Below are 27,514 nucleotides of genomic sequence, written 5' to 3' on the forward strand. Positions count from 1 at the left end.
CCAGATGCCGCAGCTGCCATCTTTGTTTTGTGCTGAAAGTCGCTATTGACGCCCGTGGACGGCCGGGCGGAGGGAAGTGGCAAGATGGCGGCTCCCAGGGCGGAGGCGTGGAGGAGTGCTGAGAGGGACCTCGGGACTGGGCGCGCGTGCGCCTGACCTGGGAGAACAATAAGCCCAAGTCGAGAGCGCAGCGACCCCAGGTCTTCGCCGCGGAGCAGTGCGGAGGGGTTCCTTTAAAAGGCAAAGCTGAGCGAAGGCGGGAGGGGTGTGTGTGACGTCACCATACCCCGCCCCCTCGCCCGACCGACGCCGCCGCCATGTTTAGTTGTTACTTCTTCACACAAGATGGCGGCTCCCAGGGAGGAGGCATGAGCGCCCTGCCGTTACCGCTCTTCATGCCGTACAGTTGCCACTTCGGGGCCTAACTCTGGCTCTTTGCAGCGGCTCTTGTGGGTAGGAGTCGTAAGGCGGGAAGCGAGGATCGGACGCTACCTTGTGTTTGGTTTGCAGTGGAAGAACTGACCCAGGAGGGAGAGAATAGGGGAGAAGGGGGAGGTAATCTCAAGATGGCGGCTCCCAGGGCGGCAGGCGCAGCCTGAGCAGCAGAGCCGGACTGAGGAAAGAGGTTCGAGACCTCACAAGCAGCACGGCGCAAGCCTCCGAGCGGTCCCCGAGAATTTGAGCTCGTTTCACTGGACTCTGGCGCGCCTCTATTCCTTACGAGTATCGAGGCTGTTTTGGGAGCGGCGCCTGCACTAAGCGCTGGGCGGGGAAGCGGGACGGTCTCAAGATGGCGGCTCCCACAATTGTGGTCTGAGCACCGGCAGAGGTGGGATATCCGCGGCGCTTGTGGCTCCTTTCCACCCGCCCCGGAAGCCGGCCAGTGTAGGAGTCTTAAGGGGTGTGGGAACCGGGCCGGGGCTCCGCCATTTCCGGCGGGTGAGTCTACGACTGAGGAAGGGAGGAGAGAGAGGCGGCTCAAGATGGCGGCTCCCAGGGCCTCCGGCTCGAGCTTGTAAGCAGGAGCGCCCAGGCAAGTAGTCAGAACACCGGGACTCGGCGGCCTCCAGCTTTTTGAGCTCAGCCGTTCTACAGTTTTAGGACGTTCTTGAGGAGTCAGGGTGAGAGAGAAGAAGGGGAAGAACCGAAGGGAAGGAGGATAGTTAAGATGGCGGCCTCCATGGAGCCGTCCACCGCTGTGTGAAGAACTGCTTTTCCGTGAGAGCTGCTTTAGACGAAAGGGGTGTGTGGGAGGTGTTGGGGGGCTCCCTTCCCGCTTGGTCACTTTCTCACTGTGTCCCTTCCCGGAGACATGGCTTCGGCCGTGTCTCCCGCCAACTCGCCAGCGGTGCTCCTGCAGCCCCGCTGGAAGCGAGTGGTGGGCTGGTCGGGTCCAGTGCCCCGACCTCGTCACGGCCACCGCGCCGTGGCCATCAAGGAGCTCATCGTGGTATTTGGCGGCGGCAACGAGGGGATAGTGGATGAACTACACGTGTACAACACAGGTGAGTGCAAAGCCCGCTCGGTCTTTGGATCTTTTCCTCCTTTCATTCCTCCTCTCCTATCTTCCATCCCTCCCTCCATCACTTCCCTCATCTTTCTTTCTCCTCCCTTCTATCCCCCTCCCCTATCTCCCATTCCTCCCCCTCTCTTCGCTCTGCTGTGCTTTCTCCTCTCCGCGACTCTTTGCTCTGCCCGCTTCTCTGCTCTTCTCCCCATTCTGACTCCTGTGTTTGAGGCTGCTTTCTTTATTGAAGAGGAACCGTCTTGTCCGGCTGGTGCGGGGGCGTCGCCTTCGTTGGTGACTTCAGACATACACCGTTACCCGGGCGGGCGGGCGGATGCGTCCCTTTGGCGCAGGCAGATTCCACCCCCTCCTTCCTTCCCTCCCTCACTCCCTCCTTCCTCCTGCGCCTGCTCAGCTATTCATCGCTAGTGCTCATTCGGGAGAGATGACAACTTCTAGATTACAGATGAGTTCTGTTTCGAGAAAAGAGGGAGAGTCGAGCAAGCCTAATCCTGATTTCTGGGGTTGTGTGCGTGGTGGGTAACCTCTCCTAGATGGTTCAGGAGGCTTGGGGAACCACAGAACAGGCAGCATTGCTGCTTTCCTCTCCCGGCATTCACTTCTGCAATGCTTCTCTTCAAATTACCGGTTTTCTTGATCCTGGGATGTAGGAAATGAATTCCAGTGAGGTCGCAGCGAGCTAGGTGGTCCCTTACCTGATTCTCCTCTTCCTTAGAGGTTGAAGAGATTGCCTGCCCATGTCCATGCCTTCCCTAAACCCAAGCCCTGGTTCTTTTCTTGGGAGGAGTAGATTGGATGGCAGACAACACTGTGATGCGCTTCTGCATTTGGGTATCACTGGCCTGTGGCTGGCTTTCAGCTTTTGCCAGGTGTCCTTGCTAGCTCTCTAGGACTTGGCTGCAGCCCCCTCCCCATGGTGACCACTTGGCCTGGTTTGCACACCTATTGCTTCATTCCAAATGGGTGGTTGAATGGCTGCTGGCCAATAGCACCTCACCTTGCTCATAAGGAAGGGCTAGGTGTTGTCACTGAGAACAGTGGGCCTGTGTGCGTCTGTTCTGTTCTGGGTGAGAACCTGAAGGACTAAGGCATGGGCAGGGAAAAGCCCCCCCACCCCCAGGTCAGACAGTAGTCTTTTAGGAAGCTCCCCTCTGCAGGAGCAGAGAGGTGTGGACTCGTTGGACATTGCCAGGAGCCATTTGCCAGCTCTTTCTCTCTTGCTATCTCATCTAGCAAACTCCTTTTGCTCTAGATCCATTCTGTTCCAGAGCTCTGGTGGTACTGATACTGGGCCTCCTGCTTTGATGTTGCTGTGGGGTGGAGAGCTGGCAGCTGGAGGGAGAACTTGGTTGGAGTGGCAACGGTCAGAGCTGGGTTCTTGGTTGGATGCTTCTCACCCACCCACCCACCCATCCCCAGGCGGAGTGCAATTTTCCCTGAACCTTCTGGGTTGTTGCCCCCAACCGACCAAATTGACTTTCAAAGGCTGGTGGGTTGCAGTGACCCTTTGCATTCCAGGTCTCAGCACCTGTTGCCTCCAGGGAGGCCAGGCTGGTTGGTGGAGCTCCGTGCCAGCTCAGACAGCTGCGGTGGCAGCAATTAGCCCAGTAAGGTAAAGCTGAGGGGCAGGGCTGTTTTTAGAGAGGCTGTTGCCCTGAACAGAACCTTAGCTCCTTGGACCGACTTTATTCTCACAAGGCCTGGAGCAGGCTCCTTGGCTGGGAAATACCATTTTAGAAAGTAGGGCAGGGGCCTAATTAGCATCAGCTCCAAAGTCCACTTCTTCTTGGGTCCTCTGCATATTCGTTAGTTTATTACAATAAACTGGTTGCTTTGGCCTTGATGCATTCCCAGGCTGTAAGAGTATGTTGTGTAGTAGAGGATAACCAGCCCTCCAAAGGGCTGCAGCTCCGATTCCTCCAGGGGAGCACTTTGGAAACTGGCTTAATCAACTCCTTAGGTGATTTCCCAGGAGAGCAACTAACTATCCACCATACTCCCTGTTCTTGAGTGTTTATGCTCCATCAAATATGGTCAAATAATGGGGCAGGGAGCTCTCTGGCCTTTCCTGTAGCTACACGGTTCTTGTGTTCTCTGGACAGATGGAGCTTGGTGTTAACCCTCTTTCACCAGTGGTGGTACAACCTGTCATCCTCAGCTGCCTCCACAGCTGCCTTCCTGCTTACCTTTTTGTTCTGTTTTAAATGAGGTTAGAGCATATTGTCCTTAGGCCTCTTCTTGCACTTTTCTTTCTGCAGGATGAGTGCTTCAAGACCCGCTGATCTGGAAGCATTCCCTGTTGCTCAGATAAAAGATTGCAGGGGGTTTGTGCATGCACACTACACTGGTTTGGTTAGCTCAACAGTCTGAGGATGACAAGGGGCTGCAGGGTGGCAGGTGTGTGAGAAAGTGCATGTCCTCCTTCGGCTGCAGTCACCATAGCAGCTGTGGGACACTTGACTGACTTTTGGGAGGTCTTAGGGTAACTACTCTCCTTGACCTCGGGGAATTTTATTTCAACCTAGCAAAGCAGATTACTCAGAGGAGCTGGTGCTGACGGTGGGGTGCGACCTGGTGAGGGGAGGATGTTGGCTAGTCGCCAAACCAGTCACCCAAGGCTGTTTGGCCTCTGTGGTTTTTTAAGGTCTGCCAACTGTTTCAGCTGGAAAGAGCCTTGGAAAAAATGTGGTAGAACTTCTTGTTCTTGCACATAAGGAAATTGGGGTCCAAGAGGGGAAGTGACAGGTCCAGGGTCACCCTGCCAGCTGGTTGCGGAGTTTGGTGGAAGTACAGACCTCCATGGAGACTGTTAGGCTCTCTCTTCCTTCAGTTAACAGGCAGAGGCCACTACCTTGGAAACACCTCCCTGTTCTCTGTTCCTATAGCTAATTGCTCACTGAATTGAGCTTGTGTCAATCTACTCCCCCTCCATTCTGGGCCCTCTTTTCTCACATGGCTCCTGCCGTCACTTCCCAATTGGCCCTGTTAGTTTCATTGGGCAGGGAGTCCTGTTCAGCCTTCCAGGCCCGGTTCCAGCGGTCACCTCTTCCGAGGAGGCCCACCCACACACTAATCGCTCCCTGCTCGCTGCAGAGCTCTTTCCGGGCTGCTCTTCCCATGTGGGAGGAGGGCATGGCAGCCTCTACTAGATGGGAGTCAGTACACAAGCTGTCTCCTCTCTGCCTCCCAGCAGCGGGCACTGTGTCTCCCACACAGGAAGTGCCTCAGCGTGACAGTGAACAAAAAGGCAGCTGGTGCAGCTTGACCATGTATTCACTGTGTGGGGATGGGTCTCTAGGTGTGACATATAGAGGTTGATAGGGTGGCAGCAACTCCAGACAGTTGGCACAAAATGGAAAGGGGGGGTTGATAAAACGCAGAAGCTAGGGTTTCAATCTTGTTGAGGAGAGAGAAGATGGAGTCATTTCTGGTCTTTGCACAAAGGGTCCCAGGTGCAGGTGGCCTCCATTCCTTAAATCCCCCTCCTAGCTCTGAGCAGTGACAAAACCAGAGCACATCGAGAATGAGAGACTCAGAGATTAAGTTACATAATGCCCTTAGATGAGCTAGAGTTAATGTTATTAAGGGGTGACTATGAGCAGCTGTCATATTTAAGAGACAGTTTTCTGTGCCATCTCAGAGGCAGAACTGGGACTGTGGAGGCAGTTTTCAGCTTCATACCAGAAACTGCACTGCTTGGCAGAATGCTCTTGATGTGGGTGCAGAGGGTCCCTGCCCTGCCTGGAGTGTTCTAGAATGAGACAGGATCTCTTGGGTTACCATAGAATGAGCTGGTAATTGTGAGCTCTTAGGATATCCCAGGTTACTTCTAGTCTGGCAGCTGGGTCCAGTGATCAGTGTGATGGGAAAGCTGTGGGCTGATTCCATTTGCCATGTAGCTTTGTCCTAGCCCTGATTACTGGCCCCATAGCTACATATGGCAGCCATGAGGGTGCTTAGATGAGCGAGGTGGGCACCTTGCAATCACTTTAAGTTGGTGACTAGGTTCTTCTCTGTGTCTGCTTTGCTCTGTGACCACAGGTAGGTCACTTCCTCTTCTGGGTTCTTTCTGTCCTATCAATTAAGGGACATTGGCTGAGGAGGTCCAGATTTCTGTCAGCTTTTATCCCACAACTTGGGTGAAAACCCTTTCAGGAACCATTCATGCAGGCAATTTGTCTCGGCATGGGAAACTGCTGGCTTTTCTTGATGTGTGTTTGCACTAAGAATGAGACCAAGGCAGTGAGCTGGAACCTGGGGTCTGGGTATATGCGCATGGCAGGCAGTTCAGCATTGTGCTTCTACTAGGAAAATGGCAGAGGCACAGAGAAGAGAATTGGTGCTAGGCATCCTGAAGTCCCTGTGACTCATCTAAACCACAGGGGTAATGGACAACCTTTTCCAAACCAACCTGTAGAATTGGGTACTGGGGAGTGACAGGAAAGGCTGTAATTGTCTTGGGAGGTACAGTTGGACTTTTAGATGAAGCTAAGGCTTTCGGGCGAGGTGCATGTTAGGCCTTGGGGGTGATAACATAGGGTTTGGGTTACATAGGACACATGGAAGCTTTGTCAATGACCAATTGCATACCTGGGTGGGAAGTCAGGCCACAAAGCAGTGAGTGGCTGGGGCCTCTGAAGGCCTTCCCCACAGGACTAGCTTAACTCCCAGTCAGTCCCAGGGAGTGCTATGTTTACACCCAAATCCCAATCCCTTTGCTTGCTCATATTGACTACAACTGATTTAGGGGCATAGAGGCAAGCAGAGTTGCATCTGACTCCCAGTTTGAGGTTTTTGGAAAGAGTATAGTATATCTGTTTGGGAACAGTCCTTTAAATAACATAATTAAAGCCCCCCCCCCAAAAAAAAGAGGAGGATGTTTGCCCTGTGACTTTTCCAGGAAGTCCTGGCACCTCCGGTATGAGAGGAGTAGAACATGAGGACTCAGAAGAGAGGGCAGGTCATGCACGTCACAGAAGGCAGGGCCACCAGGCTCACTGCCTGGCTTCTGATTTACCCTCTTCCTGGTGGCCTCCCCAGCTCACCCCCAGCTAGAGAGGATGGGCTTTGGGGAAGCTCTGTGGCTAGAAAAGACTGTGAGATTGCCATACAGGCTCGCTCACACTACTGCTGTCATCTCTGGCTTTTGAGATGTTCTGGAGGGGTGTGGGCGTGGCTTGGAGCAAAAAATGATGTGGGCATTGCCTAGGAGACACCAGGAGAGCTTGTTCTTGTATGTCCCCGTCCCCCACCCCCACCCCCCCACCCCGCAGGCCAGGCTGCCTTGATTGGCTTCCTTCAGGTGCCCTGCACCTGTAAGGAGGGAGGTCACCAGCCATTACCAGTTGCTCTTTCAGCCACTTAAAAATGCAGCCGTGGGCCCCCAGGAGGAGGAGCTCAGGGCCACCGAGAGAGTATTTTGGGCATCAGAAGTTTCTTTCTGATGACCCACCAAGCAGTAGGGGAAGGAAGTCAGTGGCCACATTCCCAGAAGCTAATAAATTATCTTGGTCACTGACTTCCGGCTTATTAAGGCAAACTTGATGAGAAGCAGGGTGTTCACAGGCTGTTTTGAGGTAGCCTTTGAGGTCAAGGGGTTTGGAAGATGGCTGAGATAGAGTTGGCACTCAGATGCTGAAAGGAGAAAGTCCCATGTTCCTGGAAATAGAGGCATTGTCTCAGCCCCTCCTTTCTGGACCATATTATGTAAGCTGGTGGATTTGGGGAGCAAGAGGAGTAGGGACTCTTTCTAGGAGTTCCCAAGTTCTGATATCTGCTTCTTTTTGTTCACCAGCAACCAACCAGTGGTTCATCCCAGCTGTGAGAGGGGACATCCCCCCTGGATGTGCAGCCTATGGCTTTGTGTGCGATGGGACTCGTCTTCTGGTGTTTGGTGGAATGGTAGAGTATGGGAAATACAGCAATGACCTCTACGAGCTCCAGGTAAACAGCTCCTTGTGTGCTCCTTACCATTGTGGCTGGGGGTGGGGTGGGATGGGGGCAGTGAGACAAGAATGGGTGGTAAAGGGGGCTGTTCAAGGGGCTGTCCAGGCCCTGTGCTGCCCAGGACCATCTCACTCCAGTTAAGCATCTACTTCAGCCTGTCTAGCTCCTCCCCACATGACAAGGAGCCTGGGCACAGAAGGCAGGCTCATCTCCAATTCAATCACCGAGTGTTGATTTTGCAGGCAAGTCGGTGGGAATGGAAGAGACTCAAAGCAAAGACACCCAAAAACGGACCCCCTCCATGTCCTCGTCTTGGGCACAGCTTCTCCCTTGTGGGCAACAAATGCTACCTGTTTGGGGGTTTGGCCAACGATAGCGAAGACCCCAAGAACAACATTCCGAGGTGAGGCTGTGTCCTCTTCACGTGGAACCCCACACGCCAGCCAACCCCACCATGCCAGGTTCCTTTCCTTTGTGAAAGGAGGGGTGGCACTTAGGTGCCCTGGATGGAGTTTTTGGCTCTGAGGTTTCTAACTCTGAGGAGGTGTCGGGGAAGAAGGGCCAGGCCAGGAGGTAGAGATCTCCCGGTCCTCAGGCTGGTCCCTATTCCTTAGACCCAATATAGAGCCGGTGATTTCTGAGTCTTCTGTTGCCTCTAGGGTTAGTGATGGTTATTTTTATTTTCCAAGGCTGGTGGCCAAGGGCCTTTGTAAAGTCTGGCGGCCCTTGTCTAACGCCCAGCTTTGTGTGCAAGGCAGCCCTGTCCTGCTCCTCTTGGACTCACACTCAACCTCAGGGTTTTTGGCAGCCCCTCTTTGGGAGCGAGGGTCGAAGAAGAACTTGTTTGTGGGACCATAGCCCCCTTTTCCTCCGAAGGACTCCATGGTTCATCCCTAGAAGTTGGTGAGCCCTCTGGCACACAGAGTTGGGGCTTGCCATAACTGACCTTTCTTTTTCAGGTACCTGAATGACTTATACATCCTGGAATTGCGGCCAGGCTCCGGAGTGGTAGCCTGGGACATCCCCATCACTTACGGCGTCCTGCCTCCACCGCGGGAGTCACATACTGCCGTGGTATACACTGAGAAAGACAGCAAGAAGTCTAAGCTGGTGATTTATGGAGGGATGAGTGGCTGCCGGCTAGGGGATCTCTGGACCCTGGATATTGGTAAGATGTGGGTGCAGCTTCTCCAGTAGCCTCAGATCAAAGCTAGTCTGCTGGACGGGCAGCATGGGGTGGTTGAGGTAGGGCTCACAGAGAGAAGGGAGTGTCTGCTTGGCTCCTTGTTTTGGGGGGGGGGGTGAGGACAGGGCCCTGTTTGGGGCTATCATCTGTGCCCCAACCTTGTGGTGTTGCCTTTAAGGAACAACAAGTTGGTCTGTCCACTTATAGAACAAGGGGAGAGATCAAGGCCTTTTGAAATGGAATTGTCTAGGTTAGGTAGCGTTAGTCCCTGCTCATTCATCATTTGTCATACTGGACCAGGACTAGTACACACTGGTGTGTTGTAGTTAGATTGGATCTCAAGAGCCTGTGAGACCTCTAGGAGCTACTTGGGCTGGTGACAAGATGAGGTGTCAAGAAGTGCGGGGTTGCCTGACCTGTGGTGGCGCAGTGGATAAAGTGTCGACCTGGAATGCTGAGGTTGCCGGTTCAAAACCCTGGGCTTGCCCGGTCAAGGCACATATGGGAGTTGAAGCTTCCTGCTCCTTCCTCTTTCTTTCTTTCTTTCTTTCTTTCTTTCTTTCTTTCTTTCTTTCTTTCTTTCTCTCTCTCTCTCTCTCTCTCTCTCTCTCTCTCTCCTCTAAAATGAATAAATAAATAAAAAACTGTTTAAAAAAATCAAATGCTTTAAAAAAAAAAAAAAAGAAGTGCGGGGTTTTGACCTGAAGGAAGGCTGAGGAGAGAAGGTGGTGGACAACATTATCTTTGGAGGGTAGATTAGATCAGGTGGGTACTCAGAGTTTTTAGTGAGCGAAATTCCCAGCAGCATGATGCTTCCTGATACTCGGTCTGTAGGACAGTGGAGATGGTATGGATGTGAGTGCATTTTGTGGAAAGTAGGACCCACTGTGGCATGTCTTGTGCTCCTTTCTTTTACCCCAACTCCAAAAGCAGCTCTAGCCCATAGCAGATATCTGAAGAGACGCTAATTGCCAGGACGGTAAACACAGCTTGAGAAATGCCAGAACCTGATCCAAGGGCCTCCAGTGAGCTATAGGGAGGCCAAGCATGAAATTCTTGGACTGGGTTAGCACCCACCTTCCAGAGCTTTCTCCAAGGCCAGGGAATGTCCTCCAAGTCAGAAGATATGTGTCTGACCCCTCTCTTTTCTCCACGCTCTGCACAGAGACTCTGACGTGGAATAAGCCCACCCTCAGCGGAGTGGCACCTCTTCCTCGAAGTCTTCACTCAGCCACAACCATAGGAAACAAGTGAGTACGAGCCATTGCTTTTCTCTTTCTAGCCTTCTCCCTGCCTGCCTTCACCTCTGGCCCCGAAGGGCTCTCAGTTTTGTTCCAGCAATTCTGAGGAGGCCGCTTTCTGCCTGAGCTGGCATTCAGCAGCCCCATATTTTCATTACAACCCCAGAAGACCGAGAGAGGACAAACTCAGGGTAGAGGGGCACGGACCATTCTAGATTCTCTACATATAAGCAGCTGGGTGTCTTTGTCACTACCAAGCTCCCAAAGCGAATGTAAGGATGGTGGGGACTGAAATGAGTTTTGAATAAACTAAACAGTGGTTTCATGTAGTGGAGGTGACACAGTTCTTCTGAGGGCTGAGCCACCATGTAGAAGAGGGCCACATTGAGAGCTTCATGCGTCCTAGGGGACTCTCCTGGGGAGAGCTAGAGGACCAAGTATGTTTAGAGCTCTCTGGATGGAAGAGGTGGCCTCTAGCTTAACACCTTCTCTACAATTGTCTCCTACTCTTCCCTCCCTTGTTCCAGAATGTACGTGTTTGGTGGCTGGGTGCCTCTCGTCATGGATGACGTCAAAGTGGCCACACATGAGAAGGAGTGGAAGTGTACCAACACACTGGCTTGTCTCAACCTGGGTATGCTCCCTCAGGCTTGGAGTGGCTTATGCAGGACTGCAGAAGGCTGTCCCTCGGCCCCAAGAATTGTGTGGGGTGTGCAGAGAGCAAAGTTTCTAAGGTCCATGCCTGTAGAATCCATGAGAAGTAGCCACTGGTCAGAGCCCTTGGAAGGACTCTCCATTTGTTGAATAGGCTCTTCTTACACAAGGTCAGGCATATAGAAGTACAAAAGCCTAAGAGTGCAGAACCTTCCCTGTTTCCCATTCTGCTTCTCAGAGGCAGACACTTTGATAGGTTCTCTTCCACCTCGCAGGTACCATTCTGTATATATAAACGTTGCCTGTAGATTTCTTTAGAAACAGAACAGCAGCCGCCTGCTCTGTGCAGAGCCACATCTGGCTTCTTTCATTTACTCTGTCTTGGAGACCATCCCATCCCCACATGTCAAGCGGCCTTATTCTTTTCAGTTGCTATCCTGGTGTTGAAACTTGAACAGATACTGCTTCGTGAGTATCATTGCACCATTCTCACCCATGTGCAAATGTATCTGAAGGGTAAAACTCTCAAGCTAGAATTGCTGCAAGAGAGATGTAGCCAAGCTGCCGTGCATGTTGGCTATACCCACATAGACGCCCCTCGCCTGCCAGCACAGCAACTGTCAATCCATTTGTTCTTCAAGCTCCATAAGTGATTAAACTTTCCCCTGAGCCAGCCTCGTGTCCCTACTCACTTTGAGCCCCAGCTGCAGCAGGCACTGAAATCAAACTGTCAGGCACCTTATGGGTTAAGTCTGCACCTCTCTTATTTTGAGCACCATACTCCATTTGTCTTAGGTCTGTTGCCTTTTCCATAACTTGCGTTCATGTTTGCCTGTCTCTTTCTATAGGCTTTTGTGTGGTTTGATGTCCAAGAGGTGAAACATTTGGCTGTGCATTTCAAATAACTTTCCTAGTTTGTAGTTCATGGTTTATAATTTTGTTACACTCTTTTTGACATACAGAGGTATTGTTTTGGGGGTTTGTTTTTTTCTAATTTGGTAATCTCTGATGATTTGCTGGTTTTAATTCCCCATCCTTGACAGCAAAAGGCCAAAGAGCCAATAGAGGTTGTGGGTTCCTCTGCCTCCCTGCTGACCTCCACCTCCTGCTCTCCTCAGATACCATGGCCTGGGAGACCATCCTGATGGACACACTGGAGGACAATATTCCCCGGGCTCGAGCTGGCCACTGTGCTGTAGCAATCAACACTCGTCTGTACATTTGGAGTGGGCGTGATGGTTACCGAAAGGCCTGGAACAACCAGGTCTGTTGCAAGGACCTTTGGTACCTGGAAACAGGTAAGGGCAACTGGAGGAGACCGCCTTAGGGCCCACCGCAGTGCAGCTGAGCCTGAGGGCATAGCCTTCTGCCCTGATCACCCCTGAAGCCTCTGCTTCCTCCTCACTAGCTGTGCTCTCTTACAGAAAAGCCACCGCCTCCGGCCCGGGTACAACTGGTACGAGCCAACACCAACTCCCTGGAGGTGAGCTGGGGGGCAGTGGCAACCGCCGACAGTTACCTTCTGCAGCTCCAGAAATATGACATTCCTGCCACGGCTGCTACTGCAACCTCCCCCACACCTAATCCAGTCCCGTCTGTGCCTACCAACCCTCCCAAGAGCCCTGCCCCCGCAGCAGCCGCACCTGCTGTGCAGCCGCTGACCCAAGTAGGCATCACGCTCCTGCCTCAGGCTGCTGCCGCTCCCCCAACCACCACCACCATCCAGGTGTTGCCGCCAGTGCCTGGAAGCTCGATTTCTGTGCCCGCTGCAGCCAGGACGCAAGGTGAGGGGGGCGGGGGGGTGGAGGGCAGGAGCTGCACTCCGGGACAGTGTGTTCCTGAGGAAGGTTTGTTCTGAGTGCTGGTGGTGGGTTTGGGGGAGCAGACTCAGTTCCTCCTGTGGAGACTCCCTTGAGGGTATTTGGAAGGGCCAGGCATGAAGCACAAGCAGTTTATATGTAAATGCTGAAGGACTCAACAGAGGGGTTAGAGAGCTCTGCTGATAGCCACCCCCTTCTCTTGTCAGGTGTCCCTGCTGTTCTCAAAGTGACTGGTCCTCAGGCTACAACAGGAACCCCGTTGGTCACCATGCGACCTGCCAGCCAGGCTGGGAAAGCCCCTGTCACCGTGACCTCCCTTCCTGCAGGCGTACGAATGGTTGTGCCTTCGCAGAGCGCTCAGGGGACGGTGAGGAGTTGTCATGAGGCTGGGCTGGGTGGGTGGGATTTCCTGTGATTGGTGGCATCCTGACTGGGTTAGAATCCCACCCAGCTTCAGCACCATTCATCCTGGGCCTTTCTTGCCTATAAAACACTGATGAGGCGACCTTTCATTGCCAAGTTAATGAGAATTAACAGGTTAATGCCTCAGATGGACCTTCTGCCACCTGATTCCAAAAGCCTTTTAGATGTGGACTTTCTTTTTTTTTTTTAACTTTTATTTACTGATGAGAGAGAGAGAGAGAAACATCAATTTGTTGTTGCTCTTATTTATGCATTCATCAGTTGATTCTTTTATGTGCCCTGACTGGAGATTGAACCCACAACCTTGGCGTATTGGGGTGACGCTCTAATCAACTAAGTCTCCTAGCCAGGGCCTGAACTTTCTTATTCTGAAGCCTGAGGGGAGAATTGAAAGGTTGGTGGGGAATTGGTTGACCCAGGCCCATGAAGAGGGAGCTAATTCTGACTGTGGTCTTTAAAAAAAGATCCAGTGCTCCTGACAAACTGCAGCCTTGGTTTACTGTGCCTGCTCAGTGGCTTCGTGGTAGGAGTGCAGGTTTGGGGCCAGGAGAGCTGAGGTGCTACTGTGAAGAGTCGTGGGCGGGAAGGACGGCTCCCTGGTGAAATCTGTGGACCAGGGAGCTGGGTAGCCTAGGTCCCGGGCTCTGGTTCATGCTCCCTGTGCCCACCACAGGTAATCGGCAGCAACCCACAGATGAGTGGGATGGCTGCATTGGCCGCTGCAGCCGCTGCCACCCAGAAGATCCCTCCTTCCTCAGCACCCACAGTGCTGAGTGTCCCAGCAGGCACCACCATTGTCAAAACCGTGGCTGTGACACCTGGCACTACCACTCTTCCAGCCACTGTGAAGGTGGCCTCCTCACCAGTCATGGTGAGCATCCTTCGGGCCTGGTTCTGAGGCAACAGCCTTGGGGCTTGGGCTTCTGGGAAGTGAGTGTGATCTGACAATGGTCACTTCTTCAGAGCTTCAGACCAACTCACGGAGGCTGTTGGTCTATCATTGGTGCTTGCTGTGGGCTCTGGAATAAGCTTTCCCGCTTAGGGATGTAACAGCCTTAGGCTAGTCCTGTGGTTGTTTAGTCAGCCAAACCCAGCTCTTCAGTCTGGGAGGGACGGAAGAGGGGGAGGGGGGGAGGGGAGCCAGAGTTGTAGGCCCGTCTCAACAGCCCAGACATAGGCTCAGCCTTTCTCAGTTCCACTCATCACTGTCTTTCTCCCCACCCCTCTCCCAGGTGAGCAACCCAGCCACACGCATGCTGAAGACTGCAGCCGCCCAGGTGGGGACGTCCGTCTCCTCTGCTGCCAACACATCCACTCGCCCCATCATCACAGTGCACAAGTCTGGGACTGTGACTGTGGCTCAGCAAGCCCAGGTGGTGACTACAGTTGTGGGCGGGGTCACCAAGACCATCACTCTCGTGAAGAGCCCTATTTCTGTCCCAGGAGGCAGTGCTCTGGTGAGTGGTGGATGCCACCCTGCTGCATGTTACAGCTGCCAGGCTATGGCACTGTCCTGAGCTCGTGCCAGAAGAGCCTGAGCCCAGGCCATGCTCTTTTTATTTTTTTCCGAAGCTGGAAACGGGGAGGCAGTCAGACAGACTCCCGCATGCACCCGACTGGGATCCACCCGGTATGCCCACCAGGGGGCGATGCTCTGCCCATCTAGGGCATTGCTCTGTTGCAACCAGAACCATTCCAGCGCCTGAGGCAGAGGCCACAGAGCCATCCCCAGCGCCCGGGCCATCTTTGCTCCAATGGAGCCTTGGCTGCGGGAGGGGAAGAGAGAGATAGAGAGGAAGGAGGGGGGGAGGGGTGGAGAAGCAGATGGGCGCTTCTCCTGTGTGCCCTGGCCGGGAATCGAACCCGGGACTTCCGCACGCCAGGCCGACGCTCTACCACTGAGCCAACCGGCCAGGGCCAACCCGGCCATGCTCTTGATTGGTTTCCAAATAACTACCTGCTCCATCATTTGCTTTTTAGATTTCCAATCTGGGTAAAGTGATGTCAGTGGTCCAGACCAAACCAGTTCAGACGTCGGCAGTCACAGGCCAGGCATCTACGGGCCCAGTGACTCAGATTATCCAGGTGAGCTTGTGGGTCTCAGAATCTGCAACTCAAGCAAGTAGTACTTGCCTCCCTTCTTGGAGAAGATCCCTGGAGCATGTGTTGCACAGAAAGTCCTGCTGCTTGGGCTGCAGTGGAGAATAGTCAGACTAGACTTCCTGTCCTGGCAGGGATGCCAGTCCACCTTACCCTCGTCCACCTATTTTTCCTTGCAGACCAAAGGGCCCCTGCCAGCCGGAACCATTCTGAAGCTGGTGACATCAGCAGATGGCAAGCCCACCACCATCATCACTACCACACAGGCCAGTGGGGCTGGGAGTAAGCCCACCATCCTGGGCATCAGCAGTGTGTCCCCCAGCACCACCAAGCCTGGCACGACCACCATCATCAAGACCATCCCTATGTCGGCCATCATCACTCAGGCGGGCGCCACAGGTGGGGGTCTCCCCCAGCGTAGGGGCAGGAGGCTAGTGCCATGCTCTTGGTCTCTTGTTTTTTCCCTCCTCTCTACCCTTTTTGTTAAAGGTTCATAGGGAGGTGGCAGAGAGAGTGAGGCTTTAATTGGCACTTCGTTTTAAGTGAGAGACATCAGGAGTAATTAGTGGAAGTGGGACATGGGAGCTGGCGCTGCTGGAGCTTCAGAAGCCCAGCCAGAAGCTAAGCTACCCCCTCTCCTGTCTAGGTGTGACCAGCAGTCCTGGCATCAAGTCCCCCATCACCATTATCACCACCAAGGTTATGACTTCGGGAACTGGAGCACCTGCAAAAATCATCACTGCTGTCCCCAAAATTGCCACTGGCCACGGGCAGCAAGGAGTGACTCAGGTGAGGCATCCCTAGCTCTCTGTTAACCCCACTGTTCAGTCCAGGATCCAAGCAGGCCACATGTGTCCTGAGGGTCCCAGGAGTGGGGAACATAGTGTCCAGCCAACCTGTGAGTGATACTGGGGGTGGTTTCCTGTGGTGTTCCAGGTGGTGCTAAAGGGGGCCCCTGGACAGCCGGGCACCATCCTTCGCACTGTGCCCATGGGGGGCGTCCGCCTGGTCAACCCCGTCACTGTCTCTGCCGTCAAGCCAGCAGTCACCACATTGGTTGTGAAGGGCACCACAGGTGTGTAGCTGCTTCGCATATTCTTCCTGGGTCCACCTCCCTTAGAAGGGTTGGAGGAGGATGCAGGTGCTCTCTCTGGAGCCTTCTGTTCCTCCTGTTGGGGACACTCTAGAGTTCCCAGTGCTCCCAGCCCCATCCAGGGAGAAAAACTGCAGGAGTGGAAATACCACCAACAGGGCTCATCTCAATCCTGCCTCTTTCTGCCTTTAGGTGTCACAACCCTAGGCACAATGACAGGCACCGTTTCCACCAGCCTTGCCGGAGCTGGGGGCCACAGTACCAGTGCCTCCCTGGCCACACCCATCACCACCTTGGGCACCATTGCCACCCTCTCAAGCCAGGTGATCAACCCCACTGCCATCACTGTGTCAGCTGCTCAGACCACGTTGACAGCGGCCGGGGGTCTCACCACCCCCACCATCACCATGCAGGTAGGGGAGCTGGAGTGCGCGAGAGCCGTGGTTTTGTCACGGAGGGCTGTGGGGAAGAACGGGAGCCCCAGCCTGTGGTGTCCGGTCTCCTGTCTCTGCTACTGTGTGCATTAGGTCCTCCTCCTTCCTCCTGCATGTAGCGCCCACGGGATGTATTCTTTGTTGAGGATCATAATTTTTAATCGTTAAGATGTAATTTAGTCATGATATTTAAATACTAGGTTCTTCTATCTAGTAATGTTAGAGACAATGCAACCATTTATCTTCATGTGTATGTAGCAATTTTCTTCTCTTTATATATTTTAAGCTGAATTTCTAGAATTGGTGAAGTGTCTGATACTGGCCTTTATGTGGTGCAGGGTCAGTGCGGTTCCTTTCTAACCAGGGCAGGCCCTTTCCAGCCCCAGTTGCCCCTGCAGCAAAACGGTGCCTCTTCCTTGATTCCTAAGCAAGTCAGTGTCTTGGGATCAGAGGGTGACCAAGAGCTGAGTCCATGGTCCCAGCTGGCATGAGTGACACTGTAGGACATTGGGAGGGACAGATGGGAAGTTGTGGTTGTAGCACTAACTCTTCCTGTTTGGCATCTTTTCAGCCTGTCTCCCAGCCTACCCAGGTGACTCTAATCACAGCACCCAGTGGGGTCGAGGCCCAGCCTGTGCATGACCTTCCTGTGTCCATTCTGGCCTCACCTACTACAGAACAGCCCACAGCCACCGTCACCATTGCTGACTCTGGCCAGGGTGATGTGCAGCCTGGCACCGTGACACTGGTGTGCTCCAATCCACCCTGCGAGACCCACGAGACAGGCACCACCAACACGGCCACCACCACTGTTGTGGCTAACCTTGGAGGGCACTCGCAGCAGCCAACTCAAGTGCAGTTTGTCTGCGACAGGCAGGAAGCATCTGCTTCTCTTGTGACCTCGACAGTGGGGCAGCAGAATGGCAGTGTCGTGCGTGTCTGCTCTAACCCACCGTGTGAAACCCACGAGACAGGCACCACCAACACAGCCACAACTGCCACCTGCAACATAGTTGGGCAGCTCGGCTGCTCCAACCCGCCATGCGAGACCCACGAGACGGGCACCACCAGCACCGCCACCACTGCCATGTCGAGCATTGGTGCTGGCCAGCGACAAGACAGCTGGCACACCTGTGTGGCCGCTGCCACCCCTGCTGCGGTCCGGGTCAGTGTGGCTGCTGGGGCACTGGAGGGAGCCCAATGTTCTATCAAGTCTTCATGCCAAACTCACCAGACCAGTGCAACCAGCACCACCATGACTGTGATGGAAAGCGGGGCTCTGTGCTCAGACAGCCCGCTCCTTGGGCCAAGTCTGGCACTGGAGGCTGAAGGCCACAGCACTGCATTTGTGCAGGTGGCCTCTCCGAGCAACCAAGTCAGGCCCAGCGGCCCCAGCAACAAGAACAGCCCTGTAGCTGCCGACTTGGGTCAGTTGGTGTCCATGGGGCACCAGCTGGAGGCACATCACACCCACACAACCAACACCCCCACCACAGGCTGCTCCACCGTGGGTGCTGGGGAGCCCAGTGAGGTGCAGGGGATCCCCACACCTGCATGTGAGAGCTCACCTAGTGCCGCTGTGACTGTGACAGCTCTGGAGGCACTGCTGTGCCCCTCGGCCACCGCGACCCAAGTCTGCTCCAACCCACCCTGCGAGACCCACGAGACGGGCACCACCAACACGGCCACTACCTCAAATGCAAGCAACGCCCAGCGGGTCTGCTCCAACCCGCCCTGTGAGACCCACGAGACGGGTACCACCCATACACCTACCACCGCCACCTCCGGTGGGGGCGCAGGCCAGCCTGAGGGAGGGCAGCAGCCCCCTGCTAGCCGCCCTTGTGAGACGCACCAGACCACTTCCACCGGCACCACCATGTCAGTCAGCGTGGGTGCCCTGCTCCCTGACACCGCCCCCTCCCTCAGGACCCTGGAGTCCGGGTTGGAGGGAGCAGCGCCGTCCGCCATCGCTCCCCAGACCAGCGCTTCATTGCTGGCTCCTTTCCCAACACAGAGGGTGTGCTCTAATCCCCCCTGTGAGACGCATGAGACTGGTACCACGCACACGGCCACCACGGTCACCTCCAACATGAGCTCAAACCAAGGTGAGTAACAGTGGCCAGCCTTGTGTTCGTGGTCTCCTGAAGCCCAAGGCTCTAAAAGTGAGGGGACTTGTGGCTAAAAGCCAGCTGGTGGCTGGCTAGATACAGCCAGAGCCCAACAGATTTCGTGGGGCTCAATTTACCTGAGGTGGGGGGGTTCCTCCTGGCAACTGTGTCTTCTAGTGGCAAAACTGGGTAGAGTCCCTGGGGCTCCTGTCAACCAGCCTTACCCCTAGACCTCTACTGGCTAAGTGCCTGTCCCCCCCCACACACACAGAACCCCCACCAGCTGCCAGTGACCAGGCAGAGGTGGAGAGCACCCAGAGCGACAGTGTGAACATCACCAGCTCCAATGCCGTCACAACAACTGTGTCCTCCACGCTGGCGCGGGCTGTGACTACTGTGACACAGTCTACACCAGTCCCCGGCCCCTCTGTGCCGGTAAGAGTCCTGGAAGGGTTTCCTTTTACCTCCCTGCTGCCCAGTGCACCTTTAGCCTGTGCTGTTTAGAGTTGAACACTGGATGTCACTCTTGTACCAGGCACAGTGTTGCTCCTGGTCCCTTTTTCAGATTATGAAAGGGTAACCTCCTGGCATGACAGGACAAGAGTCAGGAATCCCCCAGTCCCATGGCTTGCTGTTTTCCTGTAGCCTATACAAGTGACAAGGAGGCCTCCGAGTGCTCCTTTTTGACCAGACTGGGATGTTTCTCTGAGGATGGTTTAGCCGGACGCAAAAGTCTCCTCCCTTTGTCACACATGTGCTACTTGGTGACCTGCTTGCCCTCCCTACGTAACAGGGTTGTGCTGGCCCGTTGAGAATGGGAATCCAGGCCTGCAAGGAAAGATGAAGGCTGCCTGGTTCTGGTCTCCCTCTCCCCTCTGACAGGGGCTTCTTTCCCTTTCTAGAAGATCTCATCAGTGACTGAGACTACCCCAGGGGCTCTGACCACCGAAGTCCCCATCCCGGCCACGATAACGGTGACCATAGCCAACACAGAAACTTCTGACATGCCCTTCTCTGCTGTTGACATCCTGCAGCCCCCAGAGGAACTCCAGGCCTCCCCCGGGCCTCGCCAGCAGCTGCCGCCACAGCAACTTCTGCAGCCCGCCTCCACACCCCTGATTGGGGAGTCCACCGAGGTCCTGTCAGCCTCGCAGCCCTCTGAGCTCCAGGCCGCTGTGGATCTAAGCAGTACAGCGGACCCGTCTTCAGGCCAGGAGCCTGCCAACTCAGCCATGGTGGCCACTGTGGTGGTCCAGCCACCTCCGCCCACACAGTCTGAAGTAGAGCAGTTGTCACTTCCCCAAGAGCTGATGGCTGAGGCCCAGGCAGGCACTACCACCCTCATGGTAACAGGGCTCACCCCCGAGGAGCTGGCAGTGACTGCTGCTGCTGAAGCGGCTGCCCAGGCCGCAGCCACCGAAGAAGCCCAGGCTCTGGCCATTCAGGCTGTGCTCCAGGCTGCGCAGCAGGCCGTCATGGGTAGGTGCTGAGAGCGGGAGCTCATCACACCTCACGAGGTCAAGACCAGATGAATGCCCTGAAGGGAAGACAGGCCCCTCAGGAGCATTAAGGACATGGGTCTGGAGCCTCCCTGTTGACAGGCAACCAAGAGAAGGAGGCCTGCTTTCTGCTAGGGTGGCACAAGTCAGACTTGATGGGGAGGATGGGCATGGCTGCTGGGCGTGCGTGGAGATGCAGGGCCACTGATTGGGGGAAGGCAGGGCAGAGGTAAGCCAGGAAACAAGGTTGGCAGGACAGGCTTTCAGGGCCTATGTCCCTTAGAACTAAGTGCTGGGGGTGTCTTGGGGGATGACACTGGGAAGCCAGGGGTGGGTTGTCACCTGCCTTACATCCGTCTTGAGTAGTATTTTTCTCCGCTCTGGAGCAGGCACTGGGGAGCCCATGGACACATCTGAGGCGGCAGGAGCCGTGACCCAAGCGGAGCTGGGCCACCTGTCAGCCGAGGGCCAGGAGGGCCAGGCCACCACCATCCCCATTGTGCTGACACAGCAAGAACTGGCTGCCCTGGTACAGCAGCAGCAACAGCTGCAGGAGGCACAGGCCCAGCAGCAGCACCACCACCTCCCCACTGAGGCCCTGGCCCCTGCTGACAGCCTCAATGACCCGACCATCGAGAGCAACTGCCTCAGCGAGCTGGCCGGGGCTGTCCCCAGCACTGTGGCCCTGCTGCCCTCCACAGCCACCGAGAGTAAGCACGCCTGCTGTCCATGCCTTCTATAGCACTGTCCCCAGGGGAACTCTGGGCCTCTCCGTGCATAGATAGGGTATATGGCCTGGCCCAAGGGAGGGGTTTCCTTGCAGAAGTCAAGTCTCTGGGGTCTTTCCCATTGATGTCTTCTTTCCTTTCAGGCCTGGCTCCTTCCAACACATTTGTGGCCCCCCAACCAGTTGTGGGATCCAGCCCTGCTAAGCTGCAGGCTGCCACTACTCTGACTGAGGTGGCCAATGGCATTGAGTCCCTTGGCGTGGTGAGTCTGCTGTGATGGGGCTTCGGGGGGAACTACCTCCGGCTGCAAGGGCTGAGGGCCTGACGTCTTCTGTCTTCCAGAAGCCAGATCTACCACCACCGCCCAGCAAAGCCCCCGTGAAGAAAGAGAATCAGTGGTTTGATGTGGGAGTTATTAAGGGCACTAATGTAATGGTGACACACTATTTCCTGCCATCAGATGACACTGTTCCATCTGATGTAAGTGTTCCTGGAACTTGATGCCCTCAGGTGGGTGGATCCTGGCCATAGGCAGGTGCAGGGGCTTGAGGAGACTTCTAAAGCTCCCCAGGGGTGCCCCCCACCCTGTCTTGGGACCAGCCCAAGGACAGCTAGGTGCCGTTTTCCCCTCTCTCTTCCTGCTCTGCTCCCCTTGAAGCAGCAAAGAAGCCCAGTTTCAGTCCTTGCATCATATCCCCCATTGTTGTGAAGGGGGTGCCATTGCTGCCCTCTTTCCCTTCCCCACATGGATCTGCGCCATCCCAAGGTTAGAAAAATGGTTCTGCTTGCCCCAGAACTACCCTCCTGACGTGGCGTTTATGTCACTTTCTTCTCTCCCTCTTCCTATTCTGGCTTTTTTCTCCAGGATGACTCGGGCATTGTTCCCGACTATAACCAGCTGAAGAAGCACGAACTGCAGCCTGGCACCGCCTATAAGTTTCGTGTTGCTGGGATCAACGCCTGTGGCCGGGGGCCCTTCAGCGAGATCTCAGCCTTTAAGACATGTCTGCCTGGTTTCCCAGGGGCCCCCTGTGCCATTAAAATCAGCAAAGTGAGTCTTGTCGCAGTGTAGCCCAAGGTCCCTGCCTGGTCCACTGCCCACCTGGAACAGAGCAGGTCTTGGTCAAATGCATACAGTGCTGGGCCAGGTGGGGTGACTCAGGATGGGCCCAAGATGTGAACAATCCAGCCAGGTTTGGAGTGAAGTTTCTGCTCTTGGCATTGTCACCAATTGCTGGGGTGACAAGGGCAAGTTCTTTCTTGTCCCCTGGCCTCATTTTTCTCTCTCTGTAACATGCCAGCTAATGTTTGGTAAGTGTCCACTACATGTCATATTCAACATTTTTTAATCTAACTCTTAAAAACATTCTGAGGAGGTTTGGGACCTGTTAGCTTCATTTTCCCAATGAGAAAACAGGCATGAAGAGGCCAACAAATTATTGGGTGTCACACTGGAAGGCTATATTTTGAGTCCTCATTCATTTTATCTTGCCATCGCATGAAACTGCCCTCCAGGTGGGGACAGGTGAGGCCCTCCCTCAGGAGCTCTGTGGCTTAGGTCTGTCGTATCAGGAGTGGTGAAGTGTAAGTGGTCAGTTCTGGAAAATGTAGAGCAAGCGGTCTAGCACAGGCAGGGTGGGGTCGTCACAAAAGCTGAAGACTGCCTAGCTTGACCTCTGCCACCTTGGTTCTAGAGCCCAGATGGTGCTCACCTCACCTGGGAGCCGCCCTCTGTGACCTCTGGCAAGATTGTTGAATACTCAGTGTACCTGGCTATCCAGAGCTCACAGGCCAGCAGCGGTGAGGCCAAGAGCTCGACCCCAGCCCAGCTGGCCTTCATGCGCGTGTACTGTGGGCCCAGCCCCTCCTGCCTCGTGCAGTCCTCCAGCCTCTCCAATGCCCACATTGACTATACCACCAAGCCCGCCATTATCTTCCGCATTGCCGCCCGCAACGAGAAGGGCTATGGCCCAGCCACCCAAGTGAGGTGGCTGCAAGGTGAGTGTCATTCACAGGGCTCCTTGGCAGCCTTTGGGGAGGGGTGGGTTAGGGAATGGAGGCCCTTGGCAAGTATCAGGTGGGCAGGGTGATCCAGCTCCAAGCTGGACTGACACTTGACAGTCTGGAGGAAGGTGATGGCCTAGGGTGCTATGGAAGTGTTTTATGGGGGATACTTTGCCTCATCTGGGGATTCAAGGAAAGCTTCCCAGGAGTGTGAGGTAAGATGGGGTAGAGGGGGCTAGAAGAGCCTGGAGTAGGAGGCACAGGTGAGGCTGGAGCCCAGTGGTGCAGGGTGGGGGGTGTAGGCCCCAGCCTTCCCTGTCATGTTATGAGCCAGTCAGTTCCCACAGGGCTGACCAGGAAGGACATTGAGGACCTCTAACCTGAGTCTGGGCCCACCTTTGGTGGCATACAGGTGGCCAGGACCATGGGGAGCATACCCACAGGAAGGGCCGTCACATCCAGCAGACATGCTGATCATGCCACAGGGCGAAGAGGTTGGGTGTGGAGGTAGTGGGTGCAGGTACTTTCTTGGCCTGGAGACTGCTGTGGCTGAACTTATCCGACCCACCTTGTGTTGCTCACTGCCCCCCTTTTTTTCTCAGAGACCAGTAAAGACAGCCCTGGCACCAAGCCGGCCAACAAGCGGCCCATGTCCTCTCCAGAAATGTAAGCAGGAAGCCCCTTTTGGAGCCTTCTGAGACTGAGGGTGGGTGGCTCCTGGGAGGAAGAAACAGTGGAGATAGTAGGGGGCTTCACTTAAATGATTTAGGGGGCTTAACTGGGTGTGACTTCCCACTGGGTACCAGCTAGAAACCTACAAATCCTGCAGTGTTGTCAGAAGCCACACTAACACGTCCTCTTTCCTTTTCCTTTCATCTTCCCAGGAAAACCGCTCCAAAGAAATCTAAGGCAGATGGTCAGTGAGAGGCAGCTGGCTTGCATCTGGATCCCTCTCCCGACCCCCCTCTGCTTCAGGAACACCACCTACTAGGCCCCGACCCGCCCATCCCAGCTCCCACCTGGAGCTCACACTTCACCCTCCCAAGCTACTGGCCACCATCCATTTTTTCTTTGTCTTTAAAATATCAAGAAAGCACATTTTACCATTGCTGTTGGGAGGAAGCAGATCTGGAAAAGCAGTGAGCCAAGTGAGAGCAACATCTGTCCCGTCCCCCCGCCCCCGCACTTGCCTTCCACTGGTGGGCTGTGTGAGCCCCCCGAGTCCAGAAACAGAAACTTAGAGCAAAGAGGCAAAAGCAGTGGAGGCATGCACCTCCATGTCCTGCGAACCTCTTGCTGTTTATCACCCTTGGCTGGCGGGGACAACCAGAGGTGGGAGGACGTGAAAGCCGCCAGGGAAAAGCAACAACCCTCAGTCCCTCTCCAGCCTCTGCTCCAGGAAGCAGGAGGCTTTGTGGGGCACCCTGTGATGGGTATGTGATTCTATTTTATTTTGTACCCTTTGCATTTCCTCCCACCTAACAGCCCACCCCTCGAGTCATCCAACCCATCTCTGCCCGTGATCCCACGGGAAGCTTATACATTTTCTCAGAGGCCTTCTTATCTACCCCACCCCTTCTCCCCTTCCCTCTTCTTTCCCATTTAAAACGAGAGAAGAAAGAGAGAGGGAGAGGAGGGGCCCCATGGTTGCCTGAGCAGTGTTCTGTGAAAACCTGATTCCCAATGGGGTGGACAGAAGCCCCCTCCCCACCAGCCTGGCTTTGGCCCCCTGGGTCGGGGCTAGGGGCCACATCACCAACTGCTGCATTTGTTGTATTTTTTTAAGTTGAAATTGAAGTTAACATTTTTATTGTAATTTTAGCCTTAGCGTGTGGGGTTTTGTCCCTTTTTTTGTTGTTAGCTGTGTACAGAATGTGTATCTTTTTTTTTTTTTTTTTTTTTTAACTTTTCTCTCCTTGGCTAAGCCTTGGTGGGGATCTTTCTAGAGGAAAAGCCAAGGTAGAAGAGGCATGGAATTTCCTCAGTAGACCTGGTGTTTTCTGCCCAGCTCAGTTTTCTCTTGCTGATCCCTGCCCTCTGCCCCTTTGCCTGCCTCCAAGCCTCTGGGACAAAGGAGGGGTGAGTTGTCAAACTTCACTCCTCATGGGCAAGTGCTCCACATCACACCACAGGATTGAGCTTGAAAATCTGCAGGAGCCTAGTCCCATTTCTGAGGAGTACAGCCCAGAGGCGGAGGCTGAAGACCCTCCTGGTCCTGAGTTCGCAGCACTCTCCCCCACCCCGCCCCACCCCCAAGGCTCCCTCCTTGGCATAGCTGGTTTAAGAGTTTGGTACCCTCAGTTGCTGCTTCCGGCAGCCACCCCCTGTTCCACAAAGTTGTAAGGAAAGGGGTGGGGTAGGGCCATGAAGGGGAACTCCTTTTCAGAGTTCTGAGGACGAGTGTGTGGCTTCACTCAAGACGAGAGCCTGGGGAAGGAGTAGGCTAACAGCACTAGCCACCCTGTCCGAATCTGCAGCCTCGTCCCCAGGCTGTGCAGTCCATCCCAGGATCAGACTGAAGCTTGGGGCTCTGCTGGGATGGCTAATGAACCAGCTCGCTGCCCCGCACCCAAGCTTTAGGTAAGGAACAACGCTTGTAAGCAGGTCACACAAGATTTAAAATGAGCAGCCTACCTTTTCAGACACCCCTCCCGGTCTGTGCCCTGGAGACCAGCTGTGGCTGCCCCTACCAACCCCACCGCCTGGCTCCTTCTGGGGGCCCTGGTTTGTTGTATTATAGTACATTTCGCTGTGGAAAATGTCATGTTTAGTCACTTTGGAGCCTACTCGCCTGATCTCATTGTTTCCCTGTTCCTTGTTCCAAGCGCCCTTTGATTTCTCATTTCTGAGAACAGTACATCCCTTCATCTATTGTAGAGTAATCCCTGTGACTCAATATTACCATAGTGCAATGTCGTTTTGTGCTATTTTGAACAATTAAGACTTTTTTTGAAATAACCACCTGGTGTCCCTCACTGTGTCTGGGTCTCCTGGGGGTGGACTAAAGGTGGGGGCCTGGGACCCCAAGCTCACCAAATCCCCAGGGAGCCTCTTATGGGGCCTGTCTACAAATGGGATTTTGTTTCCCAATTGCCTCCCAAGTTTCAGGGTTCCACCATGGCCCATGACCTTAAATAGGACCAGATTGTCACAGCAGCTACTGTGCAGCCACAGGGTTCCCTAGGCAGCTCTAGCAACTTCCACTGGCAACCAGATCATGTCCTGCCCCAACTGGGGGACTGGGCCAAAGGCTAGGTGGGTCACTAGCCACTAGTTGGGGATGGCTTAATGGGAGCGCCTTCCACCAGAAGGCCAGAAAGCCTGAGAAGATCAGTTTCCTGGACATTGTTACCCATAGGGTTATTCCCATGTCTCACACTCAGCAGGGACTGCAGGAGTGAATCTTCTTGGCCAGCTTCCCTGGGCACTGCAGCCAGGCCCCCAGAGAGGAAGAAGCAGAACTTACCTTGAATCAACTGGGATAGCCCCACTGTTGGGGTGGGGTGGTTTTGTTAGAGTATAGCCAGGGTTAGGTAAGCCAAACTAGTACTTCGTGCCAATGAGCCAAGAAGCTCAGGGAGCCTAGGCATGGCCAGGTGCCCCCACCGCCTACCCCTGTGCTAGTGCTAGGGACATAAAGCAAGAGGAGAATTCTTCAGTGTGCTACCAAAAGCTGCCTCCATCTCTGCCTAGTAAGCGGGCGTGCCCATGCAGTGCCAGCTCATCGACGCAGGGGAGGCCCAGACCAATTCCAGCTTTCCCAGGAAGCCTCTTGGGGCCAGCTGTTTCCCTGGTACTCACTCCTGGGCTCATGGTATTCCCTACTGTGGGGTCCTATTGATTTTGACAAGGAGTCACAGCTCTGTCATCCCCACTGCACCAACTCTGACCTGACAGCCAGGGGCCTCCAGGGGAAGAGACAGGCACATGTCCTTCAGATTGGAGCAGCAGTAGCAATGCTCAGTGGCGGGAGGATGTGGGACATCTGTGGACAAGGGTCTGTGGGGCTGGCTCCAGAAGGGGAGTGGCCTGTGCAGATCTGTCAGGTGTGTGACATGACTGGATGCTTAGCCATCAGAGGACTGCAGAGGTTCTTTCCAGCCTCTGCTGTCCCCATGCTTACCTGCCTCGAGGCGGCCTGCATGGCACTCGGGAATGCAAGGGCCACACCAGCTGGTGCTGGTCTCAAAATAATGGGCTCACCATTGTCAATGTTAGAAACATCCAAACCTGTAAGAATTTTTACGAGTTTATTTAAGCCAAACTGCTGACAATTTGGGGGAAGCAAAAGCTCAACGGATTGAGAAAATGCTCTGGCAAATGGCAGCTTTACCATTTATCTTATACATTAGAATTAAAAGGGAAGATGGAAGGGGGTTACATGAAATCTATTGATGATAGGTTAGGGAGGCGGGAGAAAGCCAAGTGGGGAAATCTTTGGGATTGGATAAAAAGTAAAAATGTATAGACTTAAACTTCTTTTACATAGGCAAGCATAAAACAACATGATAATAACGAAGGGCATTGTTGGTTTCTGCTGTGGTGGGGTTGCTGTGCCCTGAGTGGGCAGGAAAAGATTATCTTACATTTCAAAGGCATGTTATCAAGTACGTTATTGTAAATACAAGACAACAGACAGGCTCCATTAGGTAAGCATGGATCACCTGGCCCGTGGTGGCGCAGTGCATAAAGCATCGACCTGGAAATGCTGAGCTCACTGGTTCAAAACCCTTGACTTGCCTGGTCAGGG

General features: G+C 54.3%; 1 protein-coding gene across 7 annotated transcripts; it reads left to right on the forward strand.

Annotated features, from left to right (window-relative positions):
- HCFC1 (host cell factor C1) lies at window positions 1–25,728 on the forward strand. 7 transcript variants are annotated; one of them, XM_066250240.1, is made up of 27 exons: window positions 2–829; window positions 1,096–1,505; window positions 7,323–7,471; window positions 7,717–7,877; window positions 8,434–8,642; window positions 9,826–9,910; window positions 10,429–10,535; window positions 11,674–11,853; window positions 11,980–12,339; window positions 12,582–12,742; window positions 13,472–13,669; window positions 14,031–14,255; window positions 14,779–14,883; window positions 15,078–15,297; window positions 15,545–15,687; window positions 15,835–15,973; window positions 16,184–16,404; window positions 16,997–18,530; window positions 18,805–18,968; window positions 19,436–20,012; window positions 20,419–20,742; window positions 20,904–21,022; window positions 21,103–21,240; window positions 21,626–21,811; window positions 22,455–22,758; window positions 23,367–23,430; window positions 23,649–25,728. In XM_066250240.1, exons 2-27 carry the CDS (start codon window positions 1,313–1,315, stop codon window positions 23,686–23,688), a joined length of 6,306 nt encoding a protein of 2,101 aa, XP_066106337.1. In that variant the 5' UTR covers window positions 2–829; window positions 1,096–1,312; the 3' UTR covers window positions 23,689–25,728. The 7 variants fall into 7 exon arrangements, with proteins under 7 accessions (XP_066106340.1, XP_066106338.1, XP_066106339.1 ...); XM_066250243.1 differs by having other exon boundaries at window positions 1–1,505; window positions 21,106–21,240; XM_066250241.1 differs by having other exon boundaries at window positions 1–1,505; window positions 20,422–20,742.
- Window positions 25,729–27,514: the final 1,786 nt, after the last annotated feature.

This window comes from Saccopteryx bilineata, chromosome X, assembly GCF_036850765.1.
Source record: "Saccopteryx bilineata isolate mSacBil1 chromosome X, mSacBil1_pri_phased_curated, whole genome shotgun sequence".
Lineage (NCBI taxonomy): Eukaryota > Metazoa > Chordata > Mammalia > Chiroptera > Emballonuridae > Saccopteryx > Saccopteryx bilineata.

Excerpts from the sequence above, each read along its gene's own strand:
- HCFC1 (XM_066250240.1), top strand. The coding sequence starts at position 1,313 with ATGGCTTCGGCCGTGTCTCCCGCCAACTCGCCAGCGGTGCTCCTGCAG. Across the intron at positions 7,472-7,716 it reads ATGACCTCTACGAGCTCCAG|GCAAGTCGGTGGGAATGGAA; the intron begins GTAAACAGCTCC and ends TTGATTTTGCAG. Across the intron at positions 21,023-21,102 it reads GCATTGAGTCCCTTGGCGTG|AAGCCAGATCTACCACCACC; the intron begins GTGAGTCTGCTG and ends TCTGTCTTCCAG.